General features: G+C 40.4%; 1 protein-coding gene and 1 non-coding gene across 4 annotated transcripts in view; one reads left to right on the top strand and one right to left on the bottom strand.

Annotated features, from left to right (window-relative positions):
- SLC1A2 (solute carrier family 1 member 2) overlaps positions 1 to 21,494 on the bottom strand; it is a 132,511-nt gene that overhangs the window by 67,495 nt on the left and 43,522 nt on the right. Inside the window, exon 1 of one of the 3 annotated variants that reach the window (XM_007658765.3) lies at positions 17,479 to 17,561. The exons of the other annotated variants lie outside the window; for them this stretch is intronic. Within the exon in view, the coding sequence (XP_007656955.1) occupies positions 17,479 to 17,501 (23 nt within the window). The 5' untranslated portion in view covers positions 17,502 to 17,561. Of the gene's footprint in view, positions 1 to 17,478; positions 17,562 to 21,494 lie in introns of those variants that run through there. 3 annotated transcript variants of the gene reach the window in all.
- LOC114810665 lies at positions 4,299 to 4,436 on the top strand. The gene has a single exon (XR_003758360.1). It is a non-coding gene; the product is annotated as a small nucleolar RNA SNORA7 (small nucleolar RNA).

Raw genomic sequence — 21,494 nt, 5'->3', positions numbered from 1 at the left:
AGGCTTAGAGAACACCAGAGAGGGTTAAAGCTCTGAAGTCTTTCAAACCATCTGATCCATAATGTGGATAGAGGCCTCATCCTATAGTACACTCAGAGCTGGCAGTTACTGATTCCAAGACTTTTAGGAATGGAAAATCCTTGAATTGTAAGTCTTTCCCTGAAGCTGGGGAAGGGATAACCAATCTGCTATTTTTGACAATATTCTTTCCAATATTGCATTCAATAAGTGGATCTTGTCTTTGACTTCCTATGTTACTCAGACAGAAATTACCAATGCAAATCAGGAGTATTATCACGAGTTGGCCAACACATCTGAAAAAGCATTGAAGAAAGGGAAAGATAACTCCCCTTGTTGCCAGATGAGAGTGTGTTTCCTCACTTTCCCCTTTAAGGACATCAAAGCGAACGCCATACCTGAGACCTAAGATCATCATCCTTCAGAGAAGTTAAATTATATACTAACATTGTGAGAACATGCTAAATTTTAGGCCTAGTGAAATCTGGTTATGTTCCCCTTGAACCAAACATTTTAGCATTTTAACATTTTAGCTTGCCCTTACAATGGTATACCCTCTCTGGGAAAATATAATAATAATTGTGGTATTTGTTAAGCGCTTACTATGTGTAAGGCACTGTATTTAGCACTGGAGTGGATATAAGCAAATTGAGTTGATCACAGTCCCTGTCCCAAGTGGGGCTCACAGTCTCGATCCCCATTTTACAGATGAGAGAACTAAGGCCCAGAGAAGTGAAGTGACTTACCCATGAGGGAAAGAATTTGAATTGACAATTGGAAATACCATTAACCTTCAACAAAAAATTCCTCTGTTAAATGCTATACACTGAAAAGGTTTAGTAATTGTAGCTTCCAAATATCCTTTTACACTACATACTACACTTCTGAACTAAGTGGATTTTCTTCCTTTGAGTTTTGCATCTTTCCCTTTTTCATATATTCATTATGCAATAGACAGTTGCCTAATCAAATAATAATGGCAGTATTTCTTAAGCACTTACTACGTGCCAAGCACTGTTCATAGTTTATTCAACTATGTCAATATCATTTAATGGACTGTTAGGGGGAAAAAGCAAATGGTTCTTGTATCGTCCTTATTGAGGACTTACTGTGTGCAGAGCGTGGTACTAAGTGTTTGGGAGACTACAATACGACAATAGACACAATCCCTGCCCACAACAAACTTACAGTCTAGAGTCGGGGAGAGAGACATTAATAAATAAATAAATGGACAGAAGTGCTATGGGGCTGGGAGGGAGGATAAATAAATGGTGCATGTCAGGGTGATGCAGAAGGGAGTGGGAAAAGAGGAAAGGAGGAGTTAGTTATGGAAGGCCTCTTGGAGGAGATGTGCCTGAAATAAGACTTTCAATGTGAGGAGAGTAATTATCTGTCAGATATGAGGAGGAAGGGCAATCCAGGCCAGGGGCACAATGTGGGTGAGAGGTCTGCAGCGAGACAGACAAAATCGAGGTACCATGAGAAGATTAGTATTAGAGGAATGAAGTGAGCGGTATGGGTTGTAGTAGGGGAGTCGCAAGGTGAGGTAGGAGGGGACAAGGTGATTGAGTGCTTTAAAGCCAGTGGTGAGGAGTTTTTGTTTGATGTGGAGGTGGATGAGCAACCACTGGAGTTTCTTGAGGAGCGGGGAAACATGGTATGAACGTTTTTGAAGTAAAATGATCTGGGCAGCAGAGTGAAGAATGGACTGGAGTGGGGAGAGACAGGATTGGGGAGGTCAGCAAGGAGGCTGATACAGTAAGCAAGGTAGGGAAAGAATAAGTGCTTGGATTAATGTGGTAGTAGTTTGGATGGAGGGGAAGGGGAGGATTTTAGCGATTTTGTGAAGATGGAACCTACAGGATAGCATATATGGGTTAATAAAAGTTTCACTTAGAGAAATGATTACCTTCAATGATACTTCAAATAGTTCTGTTTATGCCAGAAAGAAGCATTTGAAAGATTTCAAATTTATAAGAAGGAACTGGGTAATACGCTATTTAACAGTTTTTCATTTTTCTCTACTATAAATATTTTAGATGTGCAGTGACTTTTTTAGACTTACATGGACTCCTTTAAGGGCTTTTTTTGATTGGCATACTTGAGAATTACACTTTTGGGTCTTATATGATCTTATGGGTCTTATATGCATTGATTGTTCTTTTCTTCTTAGACCAAACTTTGCCATAGGTAACCACAGCTTGTTTACACATTACCCTTCTCACCCAGAGACTGAAGAAGCTTTTTCAGCAAAACTATTCTAGTCATACCTGAGACAACCAAATTTTAATAGCTGCAGTGCATTCTGCTTTAGGAGGAAAAATGAAAAAATGCAATAAGGAATGAAGGCAGGAAGTATATCATTTCTCACATTGGAATTTCACCTGAACGTCAAGATTTATATACCCCTCCCTTACCAGCAACTTGTAATTTTCATGATCTAAACAATCAGGGCCTCATTTTTATAACTTATAAAGATACATCTGATTCCCTGAAATCTCTTTAGGTATTGAAGAGGGACTGACCTGGGACTCAAAGTACTACTGAATACCAATGCCTCCTCTTCCCAGCAAGGCAGCTGAATGAAAAGAGTCCCCTTAGTAGAATAATTAGTAACCTTCTCTAGAAGCTAACTGTGGGAAGGGAATGCATCTATCAACTCTGTTATATTGTACTCTACCAGGCATTCAGTAAAGTGCCCTGCATACAGTTAGTGCTCAATAAATACCACTGAATGATTGATTATGGATTTTTCCCTCAGTGGACTTTCATGTTGATGCCTGAGATTGTTTGGAGGAACCAGAGTATTGTAATCATCAGAGGAAGGAATGTGTCTAACCAACAACACATAAAAGAAAACAATTAATCAATCAGTGGTACTTATTTTACTATGTGCTGATCTTGGGAGAGTACAATACAGCAGAATTAGCAGGCATGTTCCCTGTCCATAATGAACAGAGTCTAGAGGGACAAAACAATAAGTGAGAAAATTAATAAGAAAAATTGCTGCTAAGTTTTTCAAAGTAAGAGTTCTCCTCTGAGACTGGAGACATATGTTTAACCTCCTCCAAGAAGTTTCATTTGCTCTTTTCCCCTTTCAACTTAACCCACAGACTAGTCACCCTCCCTTCTACCTGCTGCAGGGAACAATTAGCTACAAACAAGATTTATTATAGATGGCCATAACACTTTCCTTTTATCTTCTCTCCATATATTCTGATCAGTCCATCTCATAGGCCTGGCAATCAGAGACCCTTGGTTCTAAACCCAGCTCTGCCACTTCTTCATCATCAATGACATTTATTGAGCATTTATTATGTGCAGAGCACTGTATTCAGCTCTTGAGAGAATACAAACAACAGAGTTGGCAGACATGTTCCCTGCCAACAACAAGCTTACAGTCTAAAGCCACTTGCTTGGTATGTGACCTTGGGCACACTTCACTTCACTTTGAACTTCTGTTTCTTCATTTGGAAAATGGGGATTTAGTACTTTTTCTCCCTTCTCCTAAGACTGTGAGCCCTATGTGGGACAGGGATTGGGTCCCACGTGGTTTTCTTGTATTTATCTCAACACTTAGTACAGTGATTGGCATATTGCAAACTCTTAGCAAATACTACAATCATTAGTTTGGTTCTGAGACTTGATATTCAGAATATAAACCTCAGAAAAATATAAAAATTTCAATGTCGAGGGATCCTGAGCACATTTGGTATGACAGAAGCATAGGTCCGGTTATCATCTATAGGTCCTGGAAGCAGCATAGCCTAGTGGAAAGAGCTCGAACCCAGGAGTCAGAGGACTTAGATTTTAATCCTGGCTTTGTCAGTGGTCTGCTATGTGACCTTAGGCAAGTCACCTAACTTCTCTGGGCCCCAGTACCCATTCTCCCTTCTACTTAGACTATGAGCCCCTTGGGGGACACAGACTGTGTCCACCCTGATTACCTTTTATCCTCTCCAGCTCTTAGATCAGTGTACAACACATAGTCAGCACTTAAATACCATAATTAGTATTATATTAGATGTCATGGCTAGTGATTCAGTTATATGTATGAAAATTGAGAGGCAAATGAAGTTGAGATCTTGCCTTTCCTAGGAAGAAAGGGAAGGTAATAATCTATATAGTAACTAAGCTCCAAGCATGGAGAATGATCAAGCAGCTCACAGTTCATTCCAAAGAGGATCAGATTTCATCTTCTTTTCTCTGTACTGGCTGTTGCAGTGGTCCAAGAGGCAGCACTCTCCAGAGCAATGATTTAGCACATTAACCCACTGACACACCTCTCAGGGTCACACCTGGAGAGTTTCCAGTACCCTCCCAGTCTTGGCTATGGGAGGGAGAGTCAAGCAGAGGCCTAACCATTCCATTCCTAGCTTGGACAGTGGCTAGCAAGTGAAAGGCAATCTGCTACAAGTCAAAACTCACCTGTGCTGGGCAGCAGCGCCATGGAAGAGAGTCGAGGGTGGAGACTCGAGTTTACTGCGCGAAAGGCGGCAATGGTAAACCACTTCTGGATTTTTACCAAGAAAACTCTTTAGATACACTACCAGAATGTTTGCAGATGGAAGTGGGTTGTTCTGGGAGACATGTGTCCATGGAGTCCCTGTGGGTTGGAGATAACTTGGCGGCATAAGGCAAGACAAGAACTCACTGAGTAGTGAGTTTGAGTCTTCCTTAGAGAATGAAATTTAGCTTCAGCCATCTAACGGAAGCCATGAGTGTCTTTTAAAGGGGGTGCTTGAATGTGAATTGTTATCCAGATGAATCTTTGTAGTAGCTGACATTTTACAAGATTTAGCAAGTCCCCAGTGAAGGAACAAGCAGCAAGAATGCTACTCAAAGCCTTTAATAATTTTATCATCATATGAAGCAGCCACCTGGGGCACCCACTAGCAATCCAGTGGAAAGTTAAATTTTAATTGATATATATAAAAGCTTTATTCAAAAATGAGCCATTTAGTCTGATTTAAAGCTAGAGAAGCCAAAAGATGATATTTCACACTTCAAAATTTGAAGTTTGAAAATAGAAGTTTTCTCCAAATGACCTTCCACAGCAAAAACTATCTTCAGACAGCTTCAGGATGACCTAGTCTTACCCTCATCCTGTCCCAACTGTAAAGATAATAATAGTAATAATGTTGGTATTTGTTAAACACTTACTAGGTGCAGAGCACTGTTCTAAGTGCTGGGGTAGATACAGGGTAATCAGGTTGTCCCACGTGAGGCTCACAGTCTTAATCCCCATTTTACAGATGAGATAACTGAGGCACAGAGAAGTTAAGTGACTTGTCCACAGTCACACAGCTGCCAAGTAGCAGAGCCAGGATTTAAACCCATGACCTCTGACTCCCAAGCCCTTGCTCTTTCCACTGAGCTATGCTGCTTCTCTGTTGAAGTTACCCAGGGCAGATGGAAGTCACTCTGGGCAGATGAAGGGAGGTAAGCTAACATACATAACATACATAAACATACATAAAATTTAACATACATAAAATTACTCACTGTTATTTATACAGGTTAGCCAGAGGGGCATCTTTGCTTTCTGTTGGCAAAAACAACATAAATCCACCCTCTTATTACTATTCTTCACCTAAATAAACCATCTTCCTAACTCCCATCACCCCTGTCTCTATTTTCCCTGCCCTCCTTTCATCCTTTAAATATATGTTCCTGCCGGTCCTCTGCACACTCCCCACCTCTCAAGCTGGAATCCCAAACCCTGATCCCACCTTCACCTCTGCTCTCCTTTCCACCACTCAGCCATGGTGACTGCAGTCCTCAGATTCACCCAGAATCCCAAGCCATGAAATAAAGCCCAGGGTGGTGAGATGGGACTGAGGTTGTGTGAGAGAGAAGGAGAGTGGTAGCGGGTCTCTCCCAAGCCTTCCCAGGACAGGACAAACTGGGGCAATTTTTTAAAAAAGTGCATGGGGCAGATTCAGGCTTTCCAGGTGTGGAACTAGTACATCTGGAAGTGGGGAATAATGGAGTCAGGTTTGGAGTGCTGGCATGAGGTGGTGGGAGAGCAGAGATGCTATGGGGACAAAAATGTTAAGGAGGTTGGAGAAATAATAATAATAATTACGGTATTAGTTCAGCACTTGATATGAGCCAAGCACTGTACCTAGCACTGGAGGAGATGCAGGATAATTAGGTTGAATTGGTACCTGTCCCACATGAGGCTTGCAGTCTAGGTAGAAAGTAGAACTGATATTAAATCTCCATTTTATGGATGAGGAAACTGAGGTACAGAGAAGTTAAATGACTTGCTGAAGGTCTCACAGCAAATGGCAGAATATGGTTAGAATCCAGGTTCTCTGACTTCCAGGGCTGTGCTCTTTCCACTAGACCATGTTGCTCTTCAAAGTGAGGTAGCAGAAGGGAGAGTGGTGCCAGTAAGGGGGGGGGAAAGTAATTGTCTTACCTGGTGATGGGGACAGGATGATTTCCACTGGGTTTGCCTACTACTGTGCACTAAAGATGACAAGTTGCCAGAGAACCATTTAAACTTAGCTACCGGTAAGCTAAGAAGCACCCAACTGAGCAAAGAAAATCTCTTGAAGTTTAACTTAATTAAAGGGCAGAATAATGAAAAATTCACAACAGACAAAGGGAGATCACCTCACTTTTAGAGAAATGACTCTTTATAGACTATAACGGGAATTTTTAATGGTCCGGGCTACATATGTATTATATACATCTCCTTTGTGTACTCCATGAGAAGTAGCATGGCCTAGTAGAGTTAGAAGGTCCTGGGTTCAAATCCTAAGCCACTTGTCTGCTATGTTACCGTGGACAATTCACTTTTCTTTGTGCCTCAATTCCCTCATCTGTAGAATGGGGACTAAGACTGTGTGGGACAGGGACTGTGTCCAACCTGATTATTTTGTACCTACCCCAGCTTTTAGAACAGTCCCTGGCACATGGTAAGCACTTAATAATGCCACAATTATTATTATTATTAATCTTCCTTTATCTTCAAAAGGTAAGTAAAAAATACCATCCCTGAAAATCTTTTCAGTTGTATTATCAGAGGCTTTGATTGAAAGCCTTCCAGTCTGTGTGTCTATATAATACATGTATATTAAATTGTACCTTCAATTATTCATTCTTTTTCCACTCTTTGTTCATATTTGTATATGTCTTTCAGCAGGAGTGGAAGCAGCTTGTGAACAGGGAAGGTATCTCATGCATCTGCCGTACTTTCCTAAATGTTTAGTACAGTGCATTATACCCACTGGGTGCTCAATAAATATTGTTGCTACTACTACTTCTTCATAGTCTCTGGACATGTCTCTACCTAGGAAAAGTAGCATTAGTAACATTGACCTAATTGTAGATAGATCTGTGAAATATTTCTGGAACTTATTAATTAGAAATGATCTAATCTCCCACACGGTCATTCTGGATGACTTTCACCAAATCAAAATCAGTAAGATCAAAGGCTGGCACTTGAAGAGAGAGAAGTTTTCATATTCCTTCCCTGCCAAAGCAAGATGGATTGCTAAAAATAATGGGAAACATCATAGAACCCCCTTTTGTCAAAATATTTGAGGTCCCAAAGTGACTCCTGGGCCAAGGTATCTCTTCTCGCAGCCATTGCTCCCAGAAGTGCTTATTTTCCAACCTGGTGATCCTTAGATCACCTATATGCCATGTTGGAGTGGAAAAAGTTGACTAGAGGAAATCCCCAGATCAGTGTTTGTTTCACCAAACATGAAGCATTTGGGGCAGATAGAATTTACTGCATCAACTGGAATGATTCTTGTTCCTTCCTGCCAAACTGAATGGTCTTACTCTTGCGGCTCATGAATGGGAAACAAAGAAAAGGTAACCAAGGTTACATGAAAAGGGTTATGGTTGTGAAATCCAATTTTCCATGCTAGGGGGATTGCTCTCCTGAATAGCTAACTGGGTTTCCAAACAGACTGAATCAATCTAGCAGAGAAAGAGTGTGGCAAACAAGGGTAGAGATTCTTTGTATTATTCAGGTCACTGCAGAGACAGCCATTTTGCGAAACCAATGAAGAAAGTGTAAAGATGTCAAATAGTTTTGAAATAATGAAATGACCAGGCATTTTGGGGGACAAAGCCCAACTACTTGAAGCTTGTTGTCTCTACACTGTAAGCTCATTGTGCACAGGGAAGGTGTCCACAAACTCTGTTATATTGTACTATCTCAAGTGCTTAGTACAGTGCTCTGCACTCAATAAGCACTCAATAAATACAATTAATTGATTGACTGAGGTCCATGGACAAACAGTAAAAGAACGAAAAAAGAGCTTGCTAATTGAACACATACAATAAAACCCACCTGCTGAACTGAGAGACTGTTGATAACAATAATCAAATTGATCTAAAATCCTGAAATTGAAGATGAAAGAATAATCGTTCCTTGAATTTGTATAGAACTTGCTTTTCCACAGCATTCCCACTAAATTTTCTCATAATCTCCCTTTGAGGCAGGAAGATGTGGCTATTATTATTCCCAATTTACAGATGAGAAAACGAGGCACAGAGAGACTAAATATCTTGTTTGAGATCACAGAGCGGAGGTAAGAATAAAGCCTAGGACTCCTAGGTCTCTACTCTTCCTGAGGGACCACAGTGATTCTTAAAGGAGAGGCCACTTAACCTGTTTACTAGCATAACTTCTGTTGCCTAGTGAGCAAAGAATTCTTTTGAATAACCAGTCCCACAGTTGTAAATTAAATTGAACATTTGTTGGTTGGTCACAGTTAAGCTAGGATTTGGTTGTCAAAAAGAATATATCATAGTCATTCATTCATTCAATTGGATTTATTGAGCACTTAATATGTGCAGAGCACTGTATTAAACCCTTGGGAAAGTACAGTATAACAAATAGGCACATTTCCTGCCCACAACAAACTTACAGAGTGGGGGAGACAGACATCAAATAGCAAGGCTTTTCCAATCCATCTTTCCTTTGGTATTTTTTGTACTTTCCACTAAACCCCAGGGAGTCAAATACCTAGAACCTTATGAGAAAAATGTTAATACTTTAAGGACCAGTTCTAGAGGGTGCCATTTGCCCAATTGGTTGGATGTTACCTTGCTGAATAGATCCTGAGTACTACAGATTTCCTTCAGAACTCAGAGCAGTTACTCCAACAGATTCACTTTCTCCATAATGACCCTAAGAGATGTAAACTTTGGTCCTAGGGCAGATCTCCAAGACAGTACTCCTGAACCAAGTCAATCAAACTCTAAAGAAAACTGCACTGTACAGGTTAGTTATTTTTATCTCTGGACATGCATACTTCTTATTTTGGGACATGCATCCTTTTCAGCTGGGATCAAAGCCAGGTCAAAAGTAGCAAATACTATTCTTTTTATCTGGACAACTCTATAATCTTTCCAACCAGATAAATTTAGACCACCTTCTTGAGTGGATTATTCCTGCTCAGAGAACAGAGCTAGTGAGTTGAAAAGGTTGAAGCCCTTTCTGTTGGTCAGAGAGGCTGACATTAGGATTCTGCTGCAGGGAGGGGAGATCAGATTAGGGTTACATGACTCCGAAAAGATCAGTCCTGTCTGCGCAGTGAAATAAAGGTTCTGGTTAAATTAGTACTGGCAGTAAAGTTACCAGGCATAACTATGGCCTATTGAAATGAGCACTGGCCTGGGAGTCAGAAGACACAGTTTTTCCCTTAGATATCAGTTTTCTCTCCCCCTTAGACTCCAAGCCCCATATGGAACAAGGATTATGAGCCCAGGAGCCAATTTGAATACTTTTTATCTACTGTAATGCTTGGTACAAAGTGCTTAATAAATACCGTAATCATTATTATAATTAGATTCAAGCAATAAATAATTTTGTGCAGGAATATTCTGTGCAGTTCAGAATTTAGACATAAACCTGTCTCATCATGAGTTTAAGAACCTTTCCCCCACCATAATTCATCACTATTGGTCTCCAGTTGGTCTCCCCGTCCTGGGGAGGGTCCATTTGAGTCTTAGGCCTCTAAAAAGTGATAAGGAAATAAGACTATTTATTTCAAATCTGTGCTTTTCCCCCAATTCAAAGAAAATCAGCTCAGCCACAGGTTGAATGCCTAAGACCTAAAAAGCTGAAATAAGCAGGCTGGGCTTATTTCATTTATATGTCTCATGCTGATTTTAAGTTATTGCATTCTAAGCTCAAATTGCTATTTATGTTCAATATCACTTAGGCATTCAATATCCCTTAGGCTGCTACACCCCACAAAGCCTTCCTAGTTTTAAGGCTGTCACACCTAATAACTCTTACCGAAAACCGAGGCTCAAATTACAGGTTTACCATAAAACACTTCATAAAATGGACCATGTCTGCTGCTTTTCAAACAACCTCATCTTTCTTCACTTGACACAACTCTTGCTCTCAGCCTCTCTTCTCTCCAAGTTGTCTCACATGTGTGGTCTAAAATCTTGTCTTGCATTTCTCCTAGCATGTTATCTGATGGTTACCCAATGATTCCCTCAAGACAGGATGCAGCTTCATTTCTTGTCCATGTCAGCCACCCACCTGCAGAACCAACTATTCAGTCAATCAGTCAGTCGTATGTATTGAGCTCTTACTGTGTGGGGAGAGGACTGTACTAAGCTCTTGGGAGCATACAATATAACAATTATAACCAAGAGTCCCTTCCCACAACGAGCTTACAGTCTAGATGGGGAGACAGACATTAATATAAATAAATAAATTACAGTTATGTACATAACTGCTGTGGGATTGGGATGGGGGAATGAATAAAAGGAGCAAGTCAGGGCAACATAGAAAGGAGTTGAAGAAAAGGAAAAGAGAAACTAGTAAGGAACAGGCCTCTGGAGGAGGAGCTGTGCCTTCGATAACGCTTTGAATGTGGGGAGAGTAATTGTCTATTGCATATGAGGAGGGAGGGCATTCCAGGCCAGAGGCAGGATGTGGGCAAGAGGTCAGTGGAGAGATAGATGAGATCAAGGTACCGTGAGAAGGTTAGCATTAGAGGATTGAAGAGTGCGGGCTGCATTGTAGTAGGAGAGTAGTGACTATTGCAAGTGCTGGGATCGTGTGGCCTGTGTTGAAAAGGTTGGTCATTACCACTGGGGTAGGGGACCCAGGAAGCAAGCACGCCTTCCCACTCCCTCCAATGCTCCATCGCTGCATCCCAGATGAACATTCGAGACCTTTCACTTTCTCTTTTTCTCAATGTTTTCAGCTATTTTTCCAGCTGCAAGAGCTGACATCAGAATTTGGCTTGAAAGTTATGCTGGGATTTGGAGAGTCACTATTTTCTAAATGTGAGAATTCAGCAATCACCCTTGGATTATTCCTGCCATTATCAAAAAGTTTTCCCAAGTTGGACAATAAAGTAAGACACAGAGGCAAGGGGCCAAACATGGCAGGAACTTTTTTTCTTCATCCTGAAGAAAGAAAAATCCTTGTCTTGCCAAACTCACTTGACCTTTCCAAGGTACTGGGAGGGAAATAACAGCTTGTTTCAGTTGAGTCTTATTCAAGTTCCTCACTTGTTGCAGTGTATTTCACACTTACTGTAACAAGTAATGAACTTGACTTGATTTTCCTACTCCTCCCCATTATTCCAGCTACAGATCATAGTAGCAGAAGCAGTAACCATTTTTATTGAGCCTCTCCTGGGTGTGATGCACTTCATTAAGTGCTTAAGAAAATACATCGGAAACATGTGATGCATTTCCTGTCAACGGAGAACTTACACTCTAACCAGCTCAAGTGGGAAATGAACCTCTCACCTGGGAAATTCCCTTCCCATTCATAAACCCCAATTGTTTCAATCAAGGGAAGTGATTGGTGTACTTTCAGCCTTCTCTATTCACCAACCCTAACCTTAAGAGCAAGGTGACATAGGAAAAATTGTCCATGCTTCCAACCTACAGAATTCAGGTTCATAAAAGTAACATTCTATGATGTCACTGAGCTGCATCCCTTCCTACTTTCATCTAATACATCAATAAATCAATTATATTTATTGAGCACTTATTGTGTGCAAAGCACTGTACTTAACATTTTGGAAGAGTACCCTATAACAGAGTTATACACTATAACACATGGTGAGATATTAGTAATGGCCAACAAACAATTCATTTGTCATAAAAAACAGATTCAATATTCAAACGAACAACGAAGAGTATTATTCCTTTCTCTTGTTTTACTTGTTTCATTTTCAAAAGGAGTAGAATTTCTAGGATGCTGGCAGAGCTGACTTTGATAGAACAAAAGAGTGGATGAGCCTATACAGTTTGGGGATCTACCATCTTAATCTAGAGCATGACTGTTTAGCATTTGAGATAGCTATTATAAGTTTTTCAAGAGTTGTGAAATAATCCTTTGAAAGAATTCTGCCTCTCATTGCATTGTTGTTGAAGAAGCTGAAATACAGAAATTAATATCAGGTCAGAAGGGTTGAAAATCATCCCTTCAGGAGATAGTATGCCAGGCATCCCCAGGGTTAAGAACTGAAGTTTACTTAGAAACCCAGCTTGGCCTAGTGGAAAGTGCATGGGTTTGAGAGGCAGATGACCTGGGATCAATGCCCACTATGCCAATTGCTTGTCATGTGAGCTTGGGAAAGGCACTTAACTGCTTTTACCTCCATTTCCTCAACTGTAAAATGGGGATTAAATACCTGTTCTCCCTCCTTGGGACAGGGACTGCATCCAATCTAATTAACCTATACCTACTACAGTGCTTAGAACAGTGACACATAGTAAGCACTTAACAAATATCATGAAAAAAAGTAATGTAGACTTTCAAAGAAGCTAAGACAAGATATTTCCTGAATAAATTCCTCTGTTTTGTTCCATTCATTCAAATCTTCATTTTCTCCCAGAATCAAAAAATAAAGTAGGCAATGCCCCGGATCATGGGTGGAAATGAGAGAAACAATCATCAGCCTACATTTCTCATCCTCAAAGGAGAGGGTCCAGAGAGAAGAGCAGAGGAGTCTCAGACTGAGAATGGTATAAATGAACAACAAACCATTTTGGAATTGAACGTGGTAGAGTGAGAGGGGGAGGTTAACAGGAAACTGGCTCTAAATCCAGAGAAATGCTTGAGTAATTCTGGATTCTAGCAGCCATCAGTAGTAGTTACCGAGTGCCTACTGCAGGCACAAAACTATACTAAGCACTTAGAGTATAATAGAGACAAAAGGTACAATCCCTGCATAATAAAAACTTGATGCACCCATGTTCTAAATGACTAGTAAAGACTAACGAATCAGTTTCAAGATGATTTTACATAGCCCTTAGAAGCTTGGATGATCATGTCACCAGTGAGACTGCAGAACAATTACGCTGAAAACCACTTTCCCCAGAGGCTGATTACCTACGTAGAGGCCAACAGTAAGGAGTCTATAAGCAGAACTTTGGGTAGGGTGATTATATGAGGTGGCAGCTTGAGGAAATAAAGACCTATACCTAGTTCACAACAGTTAGAGCCTGACATTTCTAGGTTTTTAATGTACTTTTCCATCTCTGTGAATCAACTGGAACCAAACAGATGTTCAAAGAAATGCTTACAGAGAAAGGATGATTTGGTTTTCCTATACATCATTGGCTTTCAACAAATATCTAGAATGTACAGTTTCTGCTTACTGCAATGACACTGCCATCTGCTCTCCAGCCACAGGACAGCAGATGGGGGAGTGGGCAGGGTAAGGGTGGGATTGGGGCTGAGCTAGTTTTACATTGCTCAAAAGGAAAGGAGTCAGATATGTGACTAGATCGTAAGCTATTTCTAGGTAAATAACTTGCCTTGTGTCTCTACATAATACTCAAGTACATAATATTACACTATATGTCTCAAGTACATAATACTCAGATAAGCACTCAACAAATACCATTACTATGCTTAATATTACTACTCCTACAAAATCTCTGATGGGTAACCTCGGCATTAAATGGACCCCAAGGAATCTGAAAGTGATCTGAAAGAATAAATGCTCCTCTTAAATGCTAACATTTAAATAAATGCTAGCAAGGAGTGAGTTCAAGCACTGCGAGAACTGGGCTTATTCAATCCAACTTTGATTTCACAAGCTATTTGGAAATATCTGAAAAAGCCAGATCACAGATATATGTCATCCAAATAATAATAATAATAATTATGGTGTTTGTTAAATGCTTACTATGTGCCAGGTACTGTACTAAGCTCTGGGGAGGATGCAAGCAAATCGGGTTGGACACAGTCCCTGTCCCACATGGGACTCACAGTCTTAATCCCCATTTTACAGATGAGGTAATTTAGGCCCAGAGAAGTGAAGTGATTTGTTCAAGGTCACACAGCAGATACGTGGTGGAGCCAGAATTAGAACCCATGACCTCAGATCCATGCTCTATCCACTGTGCCATGCTACTTCCCCAAAGGTAATATCCTCCAGAATTTCTGATCAGGAACAATGAGAAGTCTGTTTCAGGGCCTTGAGGAAGATGTTAGGATTCAGCAGGAGAGGGAGGAAAGCGGAGCAATTTTACCTCTCAGATAATGCCTCATTTGTTTTGATTCATTTGTCTGGTGGAACTCCTTTATTTAGGAGGCAGGGAGTGATGGAGTGAAGCTGCAGTAGACCTTGAGGTCCCCATTGCAGAAGGAACATACATTTTCCCCACATACAGTCATGAACATGAAGAGGGAAGAGATAAAGGCACTAAACCTCAGTGAATGCTGGGATATTAAACAGATGCCAAAGGGCTTCTCAGTTAAATATGTTAACTCAGTTAAATCTGAAACCATTTCTCTAGATTATGATACTGGATTTTTCCTTCCTGCAGCCACCCGTCATCTTTAAGTCTGACCCGGAATACACTCTTAGAGAGGTAGAATCTAAAACTAAATCCTGAAAGTCTAAGTAGGAATGGTAAATGTTAGTATATTTTTTTTCCAACTCACTCATGGCCATGTGCCCATCTATGGGAATCTGTTCTGCGGATGTAAGGTTTAGGTACAGAAAGCTCTGTGACGCAGCTAGCTCTATTCTTGGCTGACAGGTGGGTTGGTTTAGCTGCTTATCGACCAATGCTTTGGAAAGGCCAAAAGAGGTCATGAACTGGAGAATTCCCATTTGGGTCTCTCTCCAGACTACCTAGAAATACATCTAAGACTTCCTCCCCAGAAAGCAGCTAGGTCCATGGGATTCCCTGCCTGCTTATATACTTTTCTTCTCTATTACTCTGCCCAGAAACAGAATTCCAATCGCACCATGGCTAGCAACATTTTATTATGCTTTTCTAAGCAAAATTCAGTTGTGTGGGTGGGGCAATGAGGGGAGAAGGGTGTTCATGTTTCTCTTAGCTCACATGCCCCTTGAAGCACCTAAGGTTTTTCACTTTTTTTTTTGGTTCTCCCTTTACACAAATGGAAGCACACAAGCCAACGGACTTCTGGCCATCCATTCCCCTAACAAGCAACTGAGCTCTACTTAGGGACAAGCAAAAATAAATTTTACCAACTTCCCAGAGACAACAGTTACTAAATCCAGGGAAATGGCAGTTCTGAGGACAGCCATCAATTCTGCTTTGGTTTTGGAGAAGGGCTAGCCATAAGCATTCTCACCATCACAGTTAATATTTATTCCCATTAGGAGCATAAGATTATATTTTGACTTAAGAATTTATCATCTTTCAGCATTTAGTCTCACTGCCAACCCAGCACTGCACAGTATGTGTTCTGAAATGAAACCACTGGAATTCCTGTCAGCCATAGTTCAGAGGAAACAGGCCCTACAGCTAAGACTTCTAGGAAGTAAAAGTCTTGCATTCTATGGATTGGGTAGGAGACCCAGTTTCTACTTCGTTGATGTGATCTTAGGTTAGGTCTCTCTCCTTTCGGCGTCACTCTCTGGAGAAAATATTGGTGACAACCTCACACATAAGGATACTAGAAAATGACTTTAAGGAATATTTTGCATCTATATATCTAATATATCTAATATATATTATGCATATATATTATATATTTTAAGGTTTTGCAGTCCTGAATTTATAAGGTTCTGTTATTACAGGCCTTGTTGATGAATAATTTATCACTATTTGTGTGGGCTGTAACCTTTCTAGCAAAGGTGCAAGATATCAAGTAAACACTACCCTGACTAAACAGCTATTTAAAAAACAAAACCGTTATCTTTCATGAGGGTCACCTGATTTGAGCATAAGGTGGAATAGCAAACAGCCCCTTCTTTCTGCATATTTTTTTCAAGACTGCCTCTGAAGTCAGGACCAGAAATAAAGCTCTTTATGTTCATTAATGATTTCATGCAAAAATCCACAACTGTATTATAGATCTGGACATAGTCTTTTTGCAGGATCAATATCCCAGTCTTTAGCCTGGATATAATGTTCAGGAGAATCCACCACACAAAGAATCAATATCTCTAAATTTCAACTCTTGTCTCTGGTTCTCTAAGGAGGTTGTCACATATTATCCTTTTCTAAGGAAATCCTTGAGAAGTAGTTTGACCTAGTGGAAAGAGCATGGACCTGGGAGTTAGAGGATCTGGGTTCTAATCACAGTTCTGTCAATTGCTTGCTGTGACCTTGGGCAAGTCACGTATATTATCTGTGCCTCAGTTCTCCTGTTCTTCCTCCTATTTAGACTGAGCCCTATGCAGGGACTGTGCCCACTTTAATTAATTTCTATCTACCTCAACATTTGAAACAGTGTTTGACACATAGTAAGTGCTTAACAAACACCATAAAAAACTTGCTCAAAGCTCAAGTGTCTCTATGGGCAGAATGGAGATGGTTTACTGAGGCTGTATTCTGAGGGTCTCCTTGAGTCTGAAATTAGGCTGCTGAGGACAGGTTTAGGAGTGGGAATTGAGGCAGGACCCCCACCCTCACCACACTTTCTCTACTCTCTTTCTTAGTTGTGCAGGGGCTTGAGTGACTGCCCCAACTGCCTTAAATGCTGCTTCTGCTCATTAATCTCTCTGAAGTTTATTCTAGAATTTTTCCAGGAAAATTGGTCTTTGCAAATGAAATCATTATTCAATCACTTGTTATAGGAATTTCTCTGAGGTAACTCTCTATTCCTTGAATTTTCCAAGCTTTTAAGCTTATGTTACTGCCATTAACTGCTACCAAAGGAAGGTGAATCCTGGGAAGTTTTCTGAATATTTCAGGCAATGAAAAATGCATTTTGGTCTTAGTTATCCTGATTTCATAAAAGATATTGCTTGAGAGTAACAGAAAAAAATATCTTCGCCATGAATTATTCAGAAAAGCATACTAGTAGAACTTGACTATGGTCCTTCTTTCATAGCTGTTTCAAGTCAAGGTCCATGTCACATTTCACTGCCTCCTTACCACTGTTAAACAGAGATGTCCTTCTGTCTTAATACTATGCCTTCGATTCCCACTCCAACTCTGCAAATCTTCCAAAATAAGTTCCCCCAATACCCCCTCATTTAAACAACCCACAAAAGTCCACAGATATCTGACCTGATCTCTGGAACTCCCTTCATTTTCTATGGTCCCTCCATACACTGGTTAGGTGGTGGTTTGGCCGTGCTTGTCTTTCATCAATGCCCCATTTGACAGTGGAGGAAGCTTTGAAGTGGATTTCTGTCAGGTGTCTAAAGTTTATTCAGTTCAGTGTTTGATGTCAAAGAAATAACAAACTGTTCCTATCGATCACTCTCCTGGCTCTAGAACTCAAGGTTGCTAAGTGTTTATTTGAGCATTGTGTAATTATGAGAGCTAAGCATCTCATCAAGATAATCTTACTCCTTTGATGTCTTTCCCTCTCCCCGACCCCTACCCTAAGAGGATCGAGACCTTCAAATTCTCAGTGAATTCCCAACCCTTAATCTGGTCATAGTCCACCTGCTGGGCTTTGGTGGATCTTTACCCTGATGCTGTCCTTCTATCTCTCCATAATCATTACCCTTTTCAAGCCCAGGATTATTGTGAGTTGACTTTTAACCTCTCTATCTGTGAGATTCAGTTATCAAAATACTTTGCCAGGCCATCAGCTTCCGTATCCAAAGAAATGTCCATATTTGACTAAAAAATAATGTTTGGATTTCTCCTGTCCCATTAAAAAAAAGTTCTATACACAACTTGGTTTACCTATTAAACTAAAATTTTTATTAACAAAATAGACTGTTACACACAAAACTAAAATCTTCAAGTTAGGGCTCAGTTCATCACTGAGAAAAATGTATATGGCATCAATAAAGTAACTATATTCCTTATGCCAGATAAGCTTTTATTTTAAGAAGTGTGTGCATTTCATCATTCTCCCATTCCCCACATCCAAGCTGTAAGGAGATTAGACTATTTTCCCTAAATAAGGGTGAGTTGAATTGTGTTTGTGCTTATGACCTTGTGATGTATGCTAGAACTCTGACACCTGGGCCTTTAACTGAATGGAAATCTAACAGAGTCCAGGCCCAGTTGTAAACGTGTGAATGTGGAGGAAAGGGACGAGGGAAGGCACATGCTCGCTAACCTATAATCTGAATTGTTCACTATGACCTTGATTTTGTACAGAAGTAGGTATTTTGAGCTTAAATATCCCAGGCTCACAGCACTTACATAGGTAGCTTTATATTCCATTATTTCCCCTATCTATAATTTATTTTAATGTTTGTCTCCCCAGGGACTGTAAGCTCCTTGTGGGCCGGGATGATATCTACCAACTTTACCTTCCCAAATGCTTAGTACAGTGTTCTGCGCAACCTCTCCCAGCCCCACATTACTTATGTACATATCTGAAATTGTATTTATTTATATTAATGTCTGCTTTCCTCTCTAGACTGTAAGGTTACTGTGGGCAGGGAATGTGTCTGTTATATTGTTATAATGCACTCTTCAAAGCTCTTAGTACAGTGCTCTGCACACAGTAAGAGATCAATAAATACGATTGACTGACTGAATAAATGACACTGATTAGTTGATTGAAATATTTGGATAACAACCCAAAATGTATTTGGGGGCCAGAATTATCCAAATAATTTTCTAGTACAGATACATTTTTAATGAACATATGACAATTTTTTTATTGTTTGTACCCTGATGATAAAAACAGGCCCTCTCTTAACAAATGAAAACTTTTTAAGAATACTAGCAGTCTCCAGGCTTATGAATAAAATTGGTGTATACTGTAAATTCCTTGGGAGTAGGAATTGTGTCTACAAACTCGATTGTGCTGCATATTCCCACAGCATATTCCCAGTACTCTTTAGGAATTCAATGTTTCTTTAGGGAATGCTCTACCCACAGTAAGCACTCAATAAATGTCACTGATTGACTGATTAAAAACTGCATCTTAAGAGAAGCAGCATGGCCCAGAGCAAGAGCACAGGTTTGGGAGTCAGAGGTCGTGGGTTCCAATCCCAGTTCTGCCACTTATCTACAGTGTGAGCTTGGGCAAATCACTTAACTTCTCTGTACCTCAGTTACCTCATTTGTAAAATGGGGATTGAGACTGTGAGCCCCATGTAGGACAGGGACTGTGTACAACTTGATTAACTTGTATCTACCCCAGCACTTAGTACAGGGCTTGGCATACAGTGCTTAGCAAATACCATTATTATTATTATTAAAACACTGAAATTTGGATCCAATTGTCTCAGAGTGTCATTTGTTCTTTTGCCAAATATTGTAAGATGAGAACTGTCTGTAATGATATTTGTCATCCACTTAACCTTCCCCATCAAGAGGAAAGGAAAACCCTACAGATACCGAACATATATTAGGAAATTGCTCTAAGATCCTCAGAAGGCAGGAATATGTAAACATTGTCCTAAACACTTTGGTATTGTTCCTATGATGCTAAGAAGAAAGGGAAGCAGTGTGGCTTAATGGAAAGAACACAGGCCTGGGAGTCAAAGGACTTGGGTTCTAATTCCACCAAGTGTCTTAACTTCTGTGGGTCTCAGTTTCCTCAATTCTAAAATGGGGATTCATACCTATTCTCTCTCCTACTTAGATTGTGACCCTCATGTGGCACAGGGATTGCGTCCAACCTGATTAACTTGTATCTATCCCAGCTCTTAGAACAGCTGACAGAGTACATGCTCAACGAATCCTACTATCATCATAATTGTTATTTTCTAATTAGTAGCAGCATCATTATTAATGCTGCTAATAATAATAAGATGTCTGTTGTAGTACAGGGAGAAATTATTCCTGAAAGAAGGGTCAAACTCAATAAGTCATCCAAAGATTTCCTCTTTCCTATAGGAAATACAAAATCTCATTCAGGAATAGCATTTAGTTCTTTGTTGCTGTTGAGAATCTTTAGCTATGTGCAGGATTTTCCAGGTATAGGCTGATACCATTGATTGAGTCTTCATGCACGTTATCAGTCCAAAGCAATAACCATTTGCCTATCTTCAAGGGTGTGTGTGCCTTAAGAGAACAGCTAACTGAACATCACAGTTCCTGCATCACTGACTGAAAGTTTCTCTCGAGCTGGAAGAGTTTGCTTATAGCTCAAAAGCACATTCCAGTTTCCAGCTCTCTCATGTAGCCTCAAACCCACTAGAATAGAAGTGAACCCTTCTGAATTAGATTCCTTTCATGGGATCCTCCACTGCTTCCCACCCACTAACTGTGGGAGTCTCTCAAGGTTCACTTCTGAGTCCCCTTCTAGTCTCCATTCACTTCCACTCACTTAGAGAACTTTGCTCCCATGGTTTTTGTTCCCACAGCTTCAACTACCATCTCTATATGGATGATTTCTTTATCTACTTCTCCCTTCTGATCTCTCTCCTTCTCTGCAAGCTCACACTTATTCCTACCTTCAAGACATTTCTACTTGAAAGTCCCGCTGACACCTCAAACTTAATATGTCCAAAACAGAACTCCTTATCTTCCACTCCTGGCCTCCCCATGACTTTCCACTATCCTTCTTGTCTCACATGCCTGTAATGTTGGTGTTATCCTCAACTCAACGTATTCAGTCTGTCATTAAATCCTGTCAGTTCAACCTTCACAACATCACTAAACTCTGCCCTTTCCTCTCCACCTAAACTGCTACCATGTTGATCCAAGCACTTTTCCTATCCTGCCTTTATTACTTTAACAGCCTCCTTACTGATCTTCCAACGTCCTGTCTCTCCCCACTCCAGTCCATACTTCACTCTGCTACCCAGATCATTTTTCTATAAAAATGTTCAGTCCACACTTTCCTGCTCTTCAAGAATCTCCAGTGGTTGCCCATCTACCTCCGCATCAAACAGAAATTCCTTATTATTGGCTGTAGATTGCCCTCTTCTACCTTACCTAGTTTGTTCTCCCACTACAACCCAGAACACACACTTAGCTCCACTAACCTTCTCACTATACCTAATTTTTTTCTATCTCACCACTGCCAATGTCCTACAATGCCCTCCCTCTTCATATACAACAGACAATTATTCTCCCCAACTTCAAAGCCTTATTGAAGGCACATCTCCAAGAGGCCTTCCCTGACTAAGACCTCATTTCCCTTTCTCCCACTTCCTTCT

The sequence above is a fragment of the Ornithorhynchus anatinus genome, chromosome 3, assembly GCF_004115215.2.
Source record: "Ornithorhynchus anatinus isolate Pmale09 chromosome 3, mOrnAna1.pri.v4, whole genome shotgun sequence".
NCBI lineage: Eukaryota > Metazoa > Chordata > Mammalia > Monotremata > Ornithorhynchidae > Ornithorhynchus > Ornithorhynchus anatinus.
This window is presented reverse-complemented; position numbering and strand designations above follow the sequence as displayed.